Raw genomic sequence first — 16398 nt, 5'->3', positions numbered from 1 at the left:
ACCTGAGCTAGTTATCTTGTGCATACCAGTTACTGATGCAGTAACAGTCAGCATGACATACATATTTATCTATTTTACTCTCATTTTAAGATATCCATTCACAAAACTGAATCATAATTTGGTCTCTGCCCTCAACATTATTATTCACTATTATATAATAAAAATGTGAATATATATTGACTTTGCTTTACTATTTTTTGAAAAAGGCAAACTAATTATGCTCTTGATTTATCATCAGGATTTGACATGTAAGATAAAAGAGAAGAAAAAAATTGATTCTTTGATTATAATATAGAGAATCTCAGAGAAAAACTTATTCAAATATTGAATTCTGGTGATTTCAAATAGAAATCCAAGCTTTTTTTCGCTTTTCATACCAAGTTCAGAAGGACTGGAAGTAGCCAGTACAATCGACCTCTAGGTAGAATTAACTTCCTGTACAAAAGCTCTCCATAGCCTTGTTAGCAATGCAATACTGTCATCACACCACTCTCTCCGCCTTTCCTCCTCTCTCTGAACTCAAAGCCTTAAATCACAGCACTAATCCCTGTGAACAGTATTTTTAACTTGCGTTTGGACAGAAAGGACAGCAATAGGATTAGAGAATCAGTAAAGAGGCTGAATCCCTAACTCATGCAGTTGATCTTCTTGCGTGCTGAAAGACAAACACGGTCACTCTTTCTTTATCTTTATTTCATCCTGATATCATTTTTTTAAAGGACAACATTCATGCTAAATGTGTTTTTTGTGGAATACTGCTGTTGTTGCTTTTTGCTGACTTGATCCGAACTTGGCACTTCTGTTTGTTTGACTTCTGAGGAGCTTTCACAATGGATATGGCTGTGAAGCCCGGATTGAAAGTGCTGAAAAAGCGCCGCTCCAGTCTTTTTGCGACCATAAAACGGGAGATGAGTTTTTCACAAAGCATTGAAGAACAGGAGCGTGAATTCCCCTTTTCACAGGACAGCTCTGTGAAACCGTGGACATCCATGGACAACCTTGATGCTCCTGACAGCCAAAGTAAAAAATCTGAAAAAAGTCAGAGCAAAGAGGCGCCGAACCCAAGGCAATCAAACATTGTCAACCTCAACATAGGTGGAAAGGTGTTTCACATCCCGAAGCATTTGGTCCTCCAGCACCCTAAAACCAGGATTGGAGTCCTTGCCCTCTGTAATGATCCGGTCAAGCGTCTGACGCTCTGTGACGATTACAATGTTAAGAACAATGAGTTCTTTTTTGACAGGGACCCCATGTTTTTCCACTACATCTTCCACTTTTATTGTAGTAAGGTCCTGTGGGTGATGGACAGTCTCTGCCCTGTCAACTTTGAAGAAGAGATGTCATTCTGGGGGTTGAAACTGAAGGATAGTCCAAGGTGCGCTGTAGATACTTCATAGAATCAAGAATCAGCTTGGTCCGTTGCTGTTTGTGTATTGCAAGCATGCTTTTGAAAAGTAGCTCTTGTAGAAGTAGACAATAAATTAGCTTATTCTTCTTCCTCCTCTTCTTCTTCTCAGGTGCTGCCGCATTCTGTTTGAGGAGAAACTGGATGACATCAGAGACCAGCTGAAGGTCAACCAGGAGCTGATTGATGAGATTAAGCCTCACCAAGATGACGAAGGATACAAGACCATGTTTCTTGGAGGCTTTCGGAAGATGCTCTGGGACTTGATGGAGAATCCCTACTCCTCACTGTCAGCCAAAGCTTTTGCTGTATTTTCCAGTCTCTTTGTGCTTATCTCCATTGTTGCCATGACAATGAATACAGTAAAAGAACTCAGGCAGTACAAACTTAGTGGCAGAACCTACATGGAGTGGATAGAGATTGCTTCCATCCTTTTCTTTACCTTGGAGTACTTTTTGAGGTTGGTCACTACATCAAACATCAAAGATTTTGTGAAGAGTGCCCTCAACTTTGTTGATGTGGTGGCTGTTATGCCATACTTCATCCAGATCGTTTTTGAGGCATTTTTCATTGATTCAGAAGACATCAGTGCAAAGGAAGATTTGAAGACCATGGCAAGGGTCAGTAAAGTCAGCAAGGTGCTCAAGGTGGTCAAGTTGATGCGCATCTTCCGTATCTTGAAGCTTGCCCGTCACTCCACAGGCATGAGGGCGTTTGGTTTCACCATCCGACAGTGCTCTGAGCAGGTATGGTACGACAAATCTAACAGAAACACAAAAATAGATTTAACTGAGGGGACATGCACAAATAAAACAATAGCATGCACATACCTCCTATATGAGTTAGAGTGGCTATTATCAGTATGTTATGATGAAAGCAGTCACGTGTAGAGATAACCCATAGAGAATTATCACCGATTTTAGCTTTTTTCAGCTTCTTATTTTGGTTGACAGACCTGCAGCTTTACTGTTTTGGTTGAGTCGCCTACAGACAGCTATTTTCAGCAAGAAAGCTCTCATCAACCCACTTTGCACTACCTGCTTAGCACCAAGCAGCAGACCGACCAAGTAAGATGCTCACTGGTGAACACAGTGGAGCATTTAGCAGCTACAGAGACAGAAATTTCTCTCAGAAGTTGGAAGATACCAAAACAGAGTGATAGGCAGAGTGACTATTACATTTGTCAGGTGGAAAAAAAACGACTTTAAAAAATGACTTTTGTGACTAATTAATGCTAATCTTGCTCTGTAACTGTTGAATGTATAAGTAGGCAATATTTTGTTGTACAGTTGTACCATAACAACTTTACAAGATGATAAAGTGCTTGTTTCTTCTTCTCCCCAAGAACCCCCCCACAAAGGTTTAATGTTTACACTGGCAATCTGCCAGCTCAGGACCTAGAAGGCTTTATGGAAAGTTTCATGTAGCGACCGTAAGATGTCACATTTTTAGTCTGTAGTTAAGCTGAGGGAGTAAAACATGTAATTAAAAAACACATCCATGTTTTACATTGCCCGTGTAAGAATTCAAGATGCTCTTCTTTTCTTTTGTCCAACTTACCACTGTTCCCCCTCAGTGCCTCCACCCGTGGTGAGACAGACACTAACACACGTGGCAGAACTCAACCTTTTCTGAAGTGTGTGTGTCATTGTTGACTCAGGGCTTTTTGGTGTTCACGTTCAAAAATACTGTATGTGCACTTTGTGGCAATACATGTACATGTAGGTATTGTAGATGAGTCATAATAAAGCTTAAAGTTGTCACGTGACCTGATGGGTGGTCCTAGGTTTATTAATCTAATTTCAAATTTGATTGGATGGCGCTGTTGACATGTACGCTTCTGTCATTATGTAGGTGTGCTGCCTGTTTCTGTTCATTGCCATGGGCATCTTCACCTTCTCTGCTCTGATGCACTCTGTGGAGGTGGATCAGCCTGGGACACCATTCAGCAGCATACCAGATGCATGGTGGTGGGCAGCGGTGAGTCGGATAAACTTCAAAATCCAATTCAGTAAAATTTATGGGTCTGGATTTTTTTTTTAAAAGATGAATAGTTTCCAGCATTTACAGGATTCGATCAGCTGTTGCGGCTGCTTCTCAGATTCTTCCGGATCAATTAAGTGGTTATGCATGTAGCTTACTAAGCTGTTCGCCTTGTCTGTGCCACAGAGATACAGTAGGAGCTCAGTAAGGGAGGGGGGGGGTCGGTATGATTAAGCAGCGTGGTGCATTTCAGTTGTCAAGGATTAGGCCTACCGGGATTTGTGCTGCCTGTCTAGTTGTAACAAGACAGCAACACACACAGTGCAAGGCAGTGTCATGTTCTGTGCTGTAGCTACCAAGCACTAAGCCCATGACAAGATTGTAAAGACAAATCTCTTTCTGTGAATGAATAGTTGGATACAACAACTTTGACATCTCTGAAGCACCAAAAATATGGCACTTTTTTTATTCTAATGATGGACATGTCATTGTTTGGGGACAAACTGTCAGCGGACATAGAAGTGAGCAGTATGAGCCACGAGAATTATGTTGATGGTCTGAACAGATGTGAAGAACTGGCTGGCGAGGAGCACCAAATTGTCCTGTGGTTAAACACCAACCACTGAATTCCTACTGGGAGGTAGATCTTTCACCAGTAAAGAAACACAGTGACCAGATTTGTTATCTCCTCCCAAGCTAATCATGTTAAGGATGCTGCACTGTTGATAATTATGCACTGATACTGACATAACATGTTAGTTAGTTCCCTTTAGAGGTGCTTGTAGGCGGATTTTTAACATCTTGGACAGGGCTGGGCTGTTTCCTCTCTAGCTTCATACTGTGGTATTCATTGTTTCATCTTTCTCTCACAAGAAAGTGAACTAGTCCTGTGATTATAGGCAACAGTGGTAATGGTGAGTAAACACAATATTGGAGTCCTTTAAACAGGAGTAGTTCTGGATTTAATAGTAAAAACTGTAAAGAAAGTGCATGAGATAGCTGTTGCCTTTTAAATTGAGTCAAGTTTTGCAATTGACCATGTAGTTACTCAACAGAGGGGTGCAGTCTATTATGCTAACTAGCTATTTGATCGAAGTGTTATGCAGGAATACGTTTTCAAAGGCTCAGCAACTACAGTGGACTCTTTCCACTCATAGCTCCATTCTACATAATAAACTGTGGTAAGACATATGACAAAAGGATTAATTTCCTCTGAAATGTCTTAATAGTAATAACAGCCTCAAATGTGACTTTGTTTGGCCTTGTTTTAGTGTACTAGAGTGCTTGTGCATCATCAGCCTGGTTCCCTTGCACTCTCTTTTAGGGACATTTGGTTTTTATTTATCTGGCGGCAGCTGTTAACTTATATGTGTCTAATCCCCACTAATACAGTGTAATGTGTCTCGTTTGTGGCCAGACACAGTGATTGCATTCAAGAGATGGAAAGTGTAGCAGTGTGTTCCTGGAAGTTTATTTTCATTTTAATTACTGGACAGTCAGGACGACATGTGCAGGGAGAATTTTGGGGCAGGATGAGCCCCCCCGGAAGAAAATGTGGGAAATCCCAATGTTTATCCACGAGGGCGTCCTTTTTCTTTGTTTTTCTTATTCAAATAGTAAAGCAAAGTACAGATCATGCATGTGCACAGGCTCACTTCACTCTTTTCTTCCCACAGGTAAGCATCTCTACGGTGGGCTACGGTGATGTCGTCCCTATCTCCTATCTTGGCCGCTGTGTGGCATTTGGCTGCATCTCTTTTGGCATCATCCTCAATGGCATGCCCATCTCCATTCTGTTCAACAAGTTTTCCGACTACTACGCTAAACTGAAGGAACAGGAATACATGGTTTCAAACACCGAGCGCACCTTCCAGCTCACTAAACGTCTGAGGAACAAATTTGACGGCTGCTTTGAACCCCGGCCAGAGGACTCTGATGATGAGATACATTATCGGCCCAGCGCGAGGCAAACTATCCACGAGGACGAGGACTGAGCGAAGCAGCCAATTTGCGACCTCGCTAACCCTAAATGGCCTTATCACCCATGGGTCTACAAAGCGTGAGACCCCATCTGCCTCCAGCTCCTAGCGTGTGTGATTTCAGATTAACGGTCTAAGGAGGGAAATGGAGGCACCAACATGTTGACATAAGCTTTAAGCCCCAGCTTTACAGTAGCGCCTACTGTTTGCACGCTATGGGTGATGATTCCTCTGACAAGATGCTCCTACTGGACAGTATCTGGACTGTATCTAATTCTAAGAATAGCACCCAGCTGCAGCCACTTCTGATTAGACTGAAATAGATGTTTGACTCGAGGAGGTCCAGTAGAAACATCACTGATGAGACAATGCTACACTTTAATCACTTTAAAGGGAGCTTTATGCTTATGAGGAACCGTCTCATTGGAAGTGCTATTAATGAACTATTTTGGACAACTACATGGTCTCACATGGTTTCACTTACTGATGCTCTGCACAAAAGACAATATAACTTTCTGTCATCTGTAAAACGTTTGGCCAGCACCAACCAGTCTAAACACCAAGCTGAACTGTCGTCATCGTCTTCCACTATTTTTGGCTGAGGGAATACAAATGAACAAGCAATGACAACCTCTCAGATTTATGCACACCTGAGAAAACTGGAACATCATCAGTGCTAAGCTCTTCCAGGTGCCAGCTGCACGTGTCAGTAAAGTGGTATTCTTGTACAAAGCGCACTCCAGTCACTCAACATGCTCTTGACTGTACCTAAGTGGGAGGAGAGGCGCAGCAGGGGGTGTGTCACTAGTGATCAAGAACAGGAGTGTAATTTTGTTGTCAAGGATTACTGGGATTTGCGCTTGTGCCTCCTGCTTGCTCAGACAAGGGCAAAAGTCAATTATATTCTGTGCTATATTGGTGGCATCTAATCAGGTGTGCACATTCAGGCCCTATTTAAGTTCTTACAAGCTATCCCTCATCGTAAATTGAGATGCACCATTTTTTCATGGTTACTAGTTACACATGGGCAATGGTGCTACTCACAGTCATCCAACATGTCGGTATGTGGCATGCTCCCTGCAGGGAGTGAGAATTGAGCTGATGTCAGGATCAAGCACGGCCCAGTCCTGCAGTCAAACCGTCCTTGCACTGTGCTGCTCGCTGTGTTTGGCTCTTTGGATAAGATCATTAAACCAATTCCTGTTCTGGGCAACAGCTCTCCCAAGACCACAGAGTTATTGTAAGCAAATGTATTATCTTCTCCCAAACAAATTTAAGGTAGGAGTATTGGCTACCCACTCAAGGCAATGGGCAAGGCAATGCTTTCTCAGATCTGCCCAGACCTGTTCTGTTCAGTGTTTTTTTTGTTTTTTGTTTTTTTTTAAAAGGAGGGATTTTAAAGAAAAGGAAAGTAAGATCCAGTTTCACTGATTATGTGTTGTGCCTCTGGCCATGAAAACCTCTGATTTACAGAAACAGATCCCCATCATGTATTCGACCTTTAATCATACAAAACTTAATTAGAGACTGTATTGTGTGTTGCATTGTATGTGTATCAGGGGAGCATCATTGGTATAACAATGCTAACGCTTCCTGTTTTTTTGTTTGACTTTACTGGAAGTCCAAGAATATTTGTTGAAGATTAACAATTTGCTCAACAGTGACAGATATTTTTAATTTCTGATTGAAAGATTCTGATTGTGGGTGAAATCCTTTGAGCAATTTTACAGCTCTTCTGCATGAATGTATGACTGTGATAAAAACTGCATAACTCCAAGTCCAAACAAAAGGTGACAACTAGTTATTTTGTTCCTTTTAAGGAGATGAAAGTCTATATTTTACTCAGCGACTGTAAAAAAAAAAAAAAAGGACTTTGCAATGTACAAATACTGTAAAATGTGTCAATTTTCTTTCTTGTGCATGAAATCAAAACAAAACTATGAAACAAGCGCAGGCTGGAAACCATGTAAAGCACAAATTTTATTCTATATTAAAATATATACTTGTTGTCAATACCCTTCAAAAATGATAGATTTCTTGCTCAATTGAAAAAAATCTCTTCATCATGGCGCCCGTCCTATAATAGCCATTATCATCTACATTTCCTTTAAATACCAACTTCATGTCTATGTCTATTAACAGACACTCGTCTCATTTGTCCAGGGGACGATGCTGCCTGTCTAATAGTATTACAGGATAAGGTAATGGGAGGGATGCCAGCACTTTAATAGTGTCGTCAGCATCAATTAAAACTCAGGAGTACTGAGAGATCCTAGCTGTTTCAAGTGGCTCAGCCAGGACTGAATGGACAGGAATAGATGCACTCTAAAGGGACATCAGGTACAGATCAGTAAGACAGACAGACACACAGACAGAACAGATACTCATCAAGTTGATTAAAATGCATAGAAAGACTAATATTTGATATATAGTCTTTTACTCAGACCAACGCATACAGGCTGTTTGAATGTCTGCACTAACATTGGTTGTAGGTTACACAGCCATATATGTAATGCACAGACTTCATCCACCAGAGAGAGTGTAAACACCATATGTACCCGATTTTAAGTAATATGCGTGAGCAAACAGGCCACCTTCAAACAGCCTGCAGACACACAACAACATTAGCATTGATTTGAAATCAAATCTAAGTACTCTCTGTTTAGCTCTGTTTTGGTCTCCACCAACTCCTGAGGGAAATATCTGGCTCTGTAGCTGCTAAATGATCCACTTTGTTTAACAGCTAGTCGCTAATGTTGTCCGTATGCCATTTAGTGCTGTGCAGGTAGCGGAGCTGAAAACGCCTGCCTGCTCTTGTTTCCTGCAAAGTTGATGAGGGCGGTGAGACTGAACCAAAAAAGTTCAGTTCCAGACCAGAAAACCAGAACAATGAGCTGCAAGATGCTAAAATGCCCTGATCCCTATTCACATTACACATAGAAAAATATCAGTGAGAGCAGTGCAAACTTTGTTTCCTTCAATAAAAAAAACATCTGACAGAGAAAGTGGAAACATTTTCTTTCATTCCAGGAAGGTATGATTAATTTTGCATCTTTAATTACAGAGGCCCTGAAGTGCCAACCAAAACAAAAACAACGACTGGGAGAACAAATTAGCCAAAGCAGAAACACATATCAACATATCAATGCTGGGGCATTGAAAGCTATGATACAGTCGATAATGTTTTCCTGCACTAACTGGATTGAAAATGGTGGTGAACAGCATCAAATTGAAAATCCTCAACAAGAAATAAAGAATAAAGATCAAATAAAGAACAAACAACCACGACTTTACAGCCACTAAGAGCGATAAAACAACATTATGATGTTGTCATTAGAAGTTAAAAAGCCAGGCTCAGCCAGAAGAAGTTAAAGTGCCACCTTTCATATTTTTTCATCAGTGCTGGAAATATGAGGCAGTCATCATGATTATGTGATTGCTGCACAGCCTGCGGTGACCATGTGTGTGAATAGTTGCGTCAATATCCTTGACATCTTTTAGCCGGTCGCACTCTGTTCCTGTTAGCGGCCATCCCTCAAAATGTGTCAAGATAAGGTGTAAAAGCACTTCATATTCAAGGAAAATATTTCACTGTAGCATGAACTATGATGCTTTGGCAATTTCCAAATAAACGTACATTTAGGGACGTCAGTGAAATGAACTAAGAACCCCAAAACCTGTTAGAACAGGGTTTATTAGCATCTGAATTATCTGAAATCTTCCAAAGAGCTGTCGTGTTTTGTCTCACTTCACAAAAATTCGCTTAAAGGTGCGATGTGTGCGATATGGTCAGGATTTTAGTCTAAAACACTGAAAAGTGAATTAAACCTCGCAGCAGAATATGAAGAAGAAAAAGTTCTGATGTTGCGTCAAAGATGTCTATGTATTGTGCTGCAGAGATCTACTAAAGTTAGCATGCTAAGCTACTAGCCCCTGCCCATCTTGTCTTGTAATACCACTTTGTACCTCAAGAGGCAATAGTCCAATAGTCTTTCTACTGATCCAACAATCACTAACTCTGGTTTGATCGATATTTAGTGAGATGTGAAAATTCCCACTACGGATGACCTTCCTCTTCCTCCTCTCCTGGTTCACACCTCTCCTGTCGCAGCATCCCTTGTCTGTCTGATTCCTGTTCGGAGCCGCGGTAAATCACCTTCGCGCTGTTTTCCCCGTCATCAAACTGGCCTCCTTCAGTCTCCCGGGCTGTGTTCAGTCCTGATCCGACTGTGTTTACTGGGAGGATGCTGTACCCAGTTCTGTTGCCCGTGGTGTTGCTGCACTAGCTGCATGGCTAACAGAGCTAACTAGCTAACAGCAGCTAGTAGCTACAGCCACAGATGGCTACAGCAAAGAGTGAGCAACAGTTTGTGGTTACTCTGGTAATATGCTGCCCTGTATTTGTTTGGAATGGCCTTCAACAGGTGGCCAGTTCTTACACCTTACCTCTAAAGCTTTTAATGTCGAGCCGTAGGTGTCATCAGACCAGGTTTTTTATCTCAATGAGAGTTTCATCCTTGAGAGGAGAGGAGACTTTGCATCAGTCTCTCGCTCCAGATCAGGACATGCCTTTCCTTTGCCAAGGCTGAATACATCTTTAGAAGGATCTGTGGCCTCAGCTTATCTGAAACCCCCTCTACGGGTAACACACGTTCACTATATAAACCCCCTCAAGTTCACCTCATAAGTCACCTCACCGCCGTCTTACTCTCCACGCGCCAAAACCTCACTTTCCTCCGTCCACCAACCAAGCGAGCAGCAGCTACACGTCACACCATGTCTGCCGCTAAGAGTTTGCTGTCTCTGATGGTGCTGCTGGTGGCCGCAGTGAGCGTGGTTCGTGCCCAGGAGAGGATCAGGATGTGCGGGAGAGAGCTGATACGTCTGGCCGTCTCATCCTGCGGTAACTCTCGGCTGAGGAGGAGCATCCCGGATGCACAGCTTGGACAGCATCAATACACTTCTCTCTGTAAGTGCTGCGTGTTACATTGTCAAACATCAGGTGTATTGATTGAGCCATTGCTGACTTAAACCTCCTGTATTGTGGGGATATCTTACATTTGAAACATTTAGAGGCAGATTTCAGATACTGTTTTTCATTAATGATAATAGCCTTTTCACTCACAAGAAGTTTGGGGCACAAGGCTCTCTAAATCCCAGATGTCTCTCCAACTCCTCTGCACAGGGGAGCAGGACACTTCCACGGAGGCGCACCAGGCCACAGAGGCGATCCATGGCGCTCCAGAGTCCGACGGGGAGAAGGATGTCTTCTCGGCTCCTCTCTGGTACCCCTTGTCCTCTCGGATTAGACGGGCTGTTGGGAAAATATCTGATATTTGCTGCGAGAAAGGCTGCAGCATGAAAGAGTTGATCCAGTTTTGCTAGATGTAGCTCTTTAGGTGTCAGATGATAAAATACACTCTTGAAACATTTTAATCTGTGCTGCGAGGTTGTTTACCAAGTTGCCTAATCCTTAAGAAGAATGATTTTGCTATATTTCCAATGATGTAGCACTCTGGCAAACACCATCAGTAATAAATGATTACTGATGATTTCAAAGTTAAAATGACATATACACAGGTTTTATTTTGTAGTAATATGATTTATTTTCTCTGCATCACTGTATAAAATGTTTATTTGCTCCACTCAAACTGCACTCTAATAAAGCTTTTGATGATTATTTTTAAAGGTTTATTTCTTATCTATCTTTCTGAGAATTTGTTGTTACATGTTTACCCCATTAAAACTATAAATGTCACGTTACAATATTGCAACCCTGTTTCATCCGGATAACTACATCAAAGGAATATATAGTGATTTATTTTTGGACAAAGCTGGGAGGCTTGCAAGAGACACGTAAAAAGAGAAGCCTCTACGAAGCCGTAGAGGCTGAGATATTCTGTCTCAGTATGGGTCACGTTCTATAAACACTGGATCCTACACTTCCCATAATGCAACTCAATCGCACCTTTCATTAGACTTTGCTCGTCAGCGCTGGTACATTTTGTTTGAATAAACTAACCAGCGACACACCAATCAGCCCTCGATTGTGAACTGTGTTACCATCGACCGTGTTTGTCCACTGTTAGCTGGAATAATTAAACCTGCAGAGAAATTAACCTTGAGATTGCAAAAGGGTCATTTTCAACTGCAGACACATGGAGGCACATGCACCTACAAGCTCAAAGACCCACTCCTGAGTAATGGAACAGTGAGTGCAGTTTACAGCTCTGGTGCTCTCTCCCATAATGCTAAATCGGATTGAGGCCATTGGGCGAGCCACTCAGCTCCGTACGTACAGAAATAATCTGTGTAACCTGGCCAGTTTCTCACACTGAGTGTATAATTCTCTCAACGGATAATCAAATGTGGTGCTGATTATCTGCCACTCTATACTGCAGCAGTAATAGCAAATGAAATCAGCCTACAGTGACTGATTGGTTAATTGGTTTTATTTGGGGAGGGATGGGCTGCGTTGTAAGTACAATTAGTTTTCGTGTAATTGGTTTTCATTTGCTGTGTTATCAGACAAAACGGCCGAAGATGAAATCTAAATTTAGATCAAGTTGTAAGCAGAGGATTTGGTTAGGAAGCTTTTTAACTACAGATGCTGCGCAAGTAAAAACACTCTCATAATGTTTCAAACACATCTGGAAAACTGATTATGGCCACAGAACTGATTCCACAGAAATCATCTTTTTAAACAATAAACCAATTTCTAAGTGGCCTGTTGTACCGGTGCATCCTGTATAATGGCAATGACAGTAAGTAAGACAGTACATGACTTGATGTAATGACATTTCAGGCAATTTAAACTGAGAGAAAGTGAAAATATAAATTACACATGAAAATACAGCAACATATTATTTCACAGCCCTGTAATAGTTTCCTAGAAGTTTCTCAGGAAGTTTTCTGGTGTGATTTGGTACTTATCACAGGGAAATATAGACAGTGCTCACTTTGTATACTTCAGTTAGTAGTAATTCATATCTTGCATAATGGAGAATGTATGTAAGTTTCTGATAATAATAGAATTAATAATACATATTTAGTTGCAATTAAAATGAATAGACTTCTTAGGAAATTATGTACGGACATATAGTGTACACATATAGCACATGCATGCACATGTGCATGGAGGAGAGGGCAGGAAGTGATTCAACAGAAAGATTTACTGCAGTACCTGGTGTCGGCCAGCAGAGAGCAACAGATATCTGATTTTGAACGATGTGCTTCCTGCACCGCTTCACCTCATGTGACAGTAGCACTTACTGATCACAGCTGGCACTGGCGAAGAACCGACACGTCCTGCCAACTCCGGGGTGTCACTGTTGAATTTCTGTGTTACTGTATCAAGTTCAGTCATTGCAGTTGCATTGGAGCTACATTCTCCCTCCCCTGCTGATCCGTCTCTCAATGCTCATTAATGTAAAATGCTCAATCACCTCAAGTGATCCTTTATCTCCTTGTGACAAGAGGAGAAATCTGAGCAGAGGACACTTCTAGGCCTCAGCCCACCGTTACCCAGTGCCAACACGAGACGACAAACACACGGCTGCATGGGGCCTCTTTAATGGGCTCCTCTTCATGACCGCTTTGTCAACTGAAAAGCTGCTCAACCGGATATGGAAAATTAAATCAGAGCCTCTATCACTCTTTCAGTCATTCTATTTCTTTGATTTTAGTTTTAGTGAGAGGGAAAAGCAGCAGGACAGGATAGCACCTCCACTGAGTGCCAGCAGGGCAGCTACACCGCTCACACACATCCATGAATACATGTGCGCGCGCACACACACACACACACACAAACACACACACAGGCATGCCAGGCAGGAGAGTGTGTGTGGTGGACTGGTGGGTGTCAATTTGCATGTAAATGAAATGGCTCTCAGTGCTCTTGTTTCCGTCAGTAAACGTGTCAGAGCTAAAGATGCCATGTTTGGTGCTTTGCGTGTTTTATTTTGTAACCAGCGAGCACATGTGGGTGTGGGAGCAAAAGTAAAGTCAGCGGCGCACATTTCTGCTTTTGTGTGTTCATTATTATCAGTGCTCCAGGCATGTTTCTGCGTAACACCAACTGTCTGATGTTCCTCGGTGACGGCGTCTCTGGCAATCTTGACTGACACTTCAAACTCAACAATGACATTTACACTGCAAACTTATTATATTTAACCTAGATGATAATAAAATAAATATTGTATAACATGCATTTTCATAGAGCCTTTAAAGGGATTGTAGGACACTTTACACATGAGTTACAACATGAGTATACAGACACTGTTTTGACTTGTATGTTGTTAAATGCCATTTACAAGTTATTACAAGTTAGATATTATGTGGGCTGCAGTACTGTGTGATACAAAATTATTGCCACTTACTGTCCACCAGGACAGGTTTGACACAGTTATATAATGCTTTATAGATCAGTAATAACCTGTCAATAAGAACAATGTGTTGAAAGGTTGTGGCATTGAGCCGATGTGCCACTTGCTGTCATCTTGCTGGCGAGCTCTTCATCAGGAACCCCTCTAATACTGTATATGCAACCCTGAAACTGACACACCAAAGACGTTCTGTCATCTATGTCAAAGTCAGCCACTTTCTGTTTGCTTCATGTTTGCGTCACTCAGTGCCTCCAGGACTTCATGCTAATCACATTTGAACTCATGATAACTATCAACTACATGTGTTCCTGCTCCTGAGCCTGACAAAGACAAAGAGCATCTCCCCTGCTGTACACGTTCCAGCCGAGGCCTAAGTCCTCAATCCGCGTGTAGTGAACCACCCCGAACATCATCCCTCATATCTGTCCACCTGCACCATCCTGCATCTCCTGCAGTGTGACGGCTCCGTGTTCTTCTCTGCTTGGCGACAGTTAGACCTGCTGGACCAGCAGCAACAGCTTCAGGAGCATAGTGCGATTAGACGCTGCTCCCAGAGGACGAAGGAGAGGAAGCCACCAAACGAGCTTTGCTCCCGATGGGCTGTGATCTCCTCTCTTCTCGCTGGCTGCATGACCGGGGAAAGTGTTTTTACTATCTTTAGCACTGTTACTATTAGATACTGCAAATTAATATTTCTTTGCCAGGGAGCCCAGTAGTATAGTAGCACCTATAAAACCTACATGGTTTTATTACTTGATGAAATGCAGCCTCATATCTTACCGTTTATTCAGCCCAGTTTTTTCAGATGATGCAGACTTTTTAATAACCATGCTGTGATTGAAATTATCATTATCATAGACACACAGAAGATCTGTGTGTATATGTAATGAATTACAGGCTGCCAGGAAAACCTTCATTTTATGTCGACTCGTAAATGTAATTATTAGGATACAGCTCCATTAGAGCTGTGTCAAAAACTCTGTTCAGTCTATATGTTTTTTAGAGCTAATAAAAGCGGCTGATAATGTTTAACTCTTACAGGAGTGATGCTGCGGTTCAGACGAGAGATGATCGCTGGAGGGCAACTGAGATAGAGGTCAGCTGTATGAACGTGACGTGACCAATTAGATGTTTTTTGGAAGTTCTGTTTTAGAAAAAATGTGTTATAATAGCCCGTGAGTATATAATGTCAGTGTTCTGTTTTATTCTCCTCTAACTTAAAGGTCCACAGATTTCCATAGCCTGCGGCCTCTGAACCAAAGCCAATTATTACCTCAACTTCCTTAATTACTTCCTCGTCATATACGGTCTTCCATATGCATGTCATTATATCCGCTTAATCCATCCAGTGAAAGAATAGAAGCACATGCGGCAAACGCCACACACACACACACACACACACACACACACACATGCATGCAGAGACATTAACTACCACTTTGCCACAACCTTGGGGCCACTGGGAGGTGGTGAAGCTGAACTAATAGAGCTGAGCTGGTAGAGGGCAGTGTGGCAGCGGCAGTCGGTAAAGTGACTGCAGGCCTGTTTTCTGCAGCTGCAGAGCTGAATGCCACGGCGCGGCACAGATAACGTGGCGCTCAGGCGTCGCATGCCGAAGAACTCGGAATCTGTTGTTTGTTCTGCATTTCAACCCAGAGCCACAGCAATACATTTAACCCTCTGTCTCTAGTGTTGTTGTACCTACTGTCAGTCATCTTGTTTGCTCAGAGCTGTACTCTCTTTGCTGATATATTGGAAAGACAATTGATATAACATTTCATTTTCAGTTGCTTACTCTGTGGTCTGTTGGATTGGAGTGAACCATATGTATGTACTCTGCTCTCACTGAGGAGGTCTCAGCATTGATACAACCAGAGCTTTGAATAGATGTGCGCATGAATGACTGTATTATAATCCAAACCTTTATGAACCTAATTTTTCCACGCAGAAGTGGCCAAAAGCCACCATTAAACAGAGCAATGGATTCATCCCATCATCGTCCTTTCTTAAACACAATATCCTGAGTTGTGTTTAGGAGTCTCGTCTTAACCCACAGCGTATGCTTCACGTGTGAGTCGGTGCTTTTTTGGACTCTTTCAGAGGCAGAGACATGTCTGCTGCTGTTGTTTCTTCTGCTCCTGCTCTGAAAACATGCAGCTGTACAGGTGCAACAAATAATACACCTCCTGATTTTTTTTTTGTGCATTGAAAAAACAAACCTTTTATAGTCAGCGGCACCCTTTTCCTTTTTTGACCTGCTGGTAGCTTCTTTGAGCAGCTCTGGAGCCGTCCAGGTCATATCTGAGACGTGAAGCCATTTTACCGGGATGCATGTACTGCACGTTGACCTGTGCAGCTTCGCTCTTACTCCGATGCAGGAAGTCACGGTTGCCCTGTGATGTCGAGGCTGATTGGAGTGAGTGCCAAGACCTGGCCGGTTTTATGTGTCTGTAATGTGTGTGCAGGCTCTGACATGCAGAAAGATGAGCAACCTCATCCGTTTGCAGCGGACAATGTGACCAGTCACACACACAAGAATTAATAAAGATGGAAAATGCATGTGTGTGTGTGTGTGTGTGTGTGAGTGTGTGTGTGTGACTGAGTGAGTAAGAGAAGGGTCAGAGGAGAGAAAACAAGTGAGGGATAT

At 42.2% G+C, this 16398-nt stretch overlaps 2 protein-coding genes across 2 annotated transcripts; both read left to right on the top strand.

Moving 5' to 3' along the window:
- Positions 1-830: 830 nt before the first annotated feature.
- si:rp71-39b20.4 (potassium voltage-gated channel subfamily V member 2) lies at positions 831-5382 on the top strand. Its single transcript, XM_041948956.1, has 4 exons — positions 831-1375; positions 1518-2151; positions 3260-3385; positions 5065-5382. The coding sequence occupies exons 1-4, from the start codon at positions 831-833 to the stop codon at positions 5380-5382; spliced, it is 1623 nt and encodes a 540-aa protein (XP_041804890.1).
- Positions 5383-10143: 4761 nt separating this feature from the next.
- insl3 (insulin-like 3 (Leydig cell)) lies at positions 10144-10752 on the top strand. The gene is made up of 2 exons (XM_041950000.1): positions 10144-10336; positions 10553-10752. Exons 1-2 carry the CDS (start codon positions 10144-10146, stop codon positions 10750-10752), a joined length of 393 nt encoding a protein of 130 aa, XP_041805934.1.
- The last annotated feature ends 5646 nt before the right edge of the window (positions 10753-16398 follow it).

The sequence above is a fragment of the Chelmon rostratus genome, chromosome 12, assembly GCF_017976325.1.
Source record: "Chelmon rostratus isolate fCheRos1 chromosome 12, fCheRos1.pri, whole genome shotgun sequence".
Taxonomy (NCBI): Eukaryota; Metazoa; Chordata; class Actinopteri; order Chaetodontiformes; family Chaetodontidae; genus Chelmon; species Chelmon rostratus.
This window is presented reverse-complemented; position numbering and strand designations above follow the sequence as displayed.

Coding starts and splice junctions, on each gene's coding strand:
- si:rp71-39b20.4 (XM_041948956.1), top strand. CDS start 831: ATGGATATGGCTGTGAAGCCCGGATTGAAAGTGCTGAAAAAGCGCCGC. Junction 1,376..1,517: donor AAACTGAAGGATAGTCCAAG/GTGCGCTGTAGA, acceptor TCTTCTTCTCAG/GTGCTGCCGCATTCTGTTTG. Junction 3,386..5,064: donor ATGCATGGTGGTGGGCAGCG/GTGAGTCGGATA, acceptor TTCTTCCCACAG/GTAAGCATCTCTACGGTGGG.
- insl3 (XM_041950000.1), top strand. CDS start 10,144: ATGTCTGCCGCTAAGAGTTTGCTGTCTCTGATGGTGCTGCTGGTGGCC. Junction 10,337..10,552: donor GCATCAATACACTTCTCTCT/GTAAGTGCTGCG, acceptor TCCTCTGCACAG/GGGAGCAGGACACTTCCACG.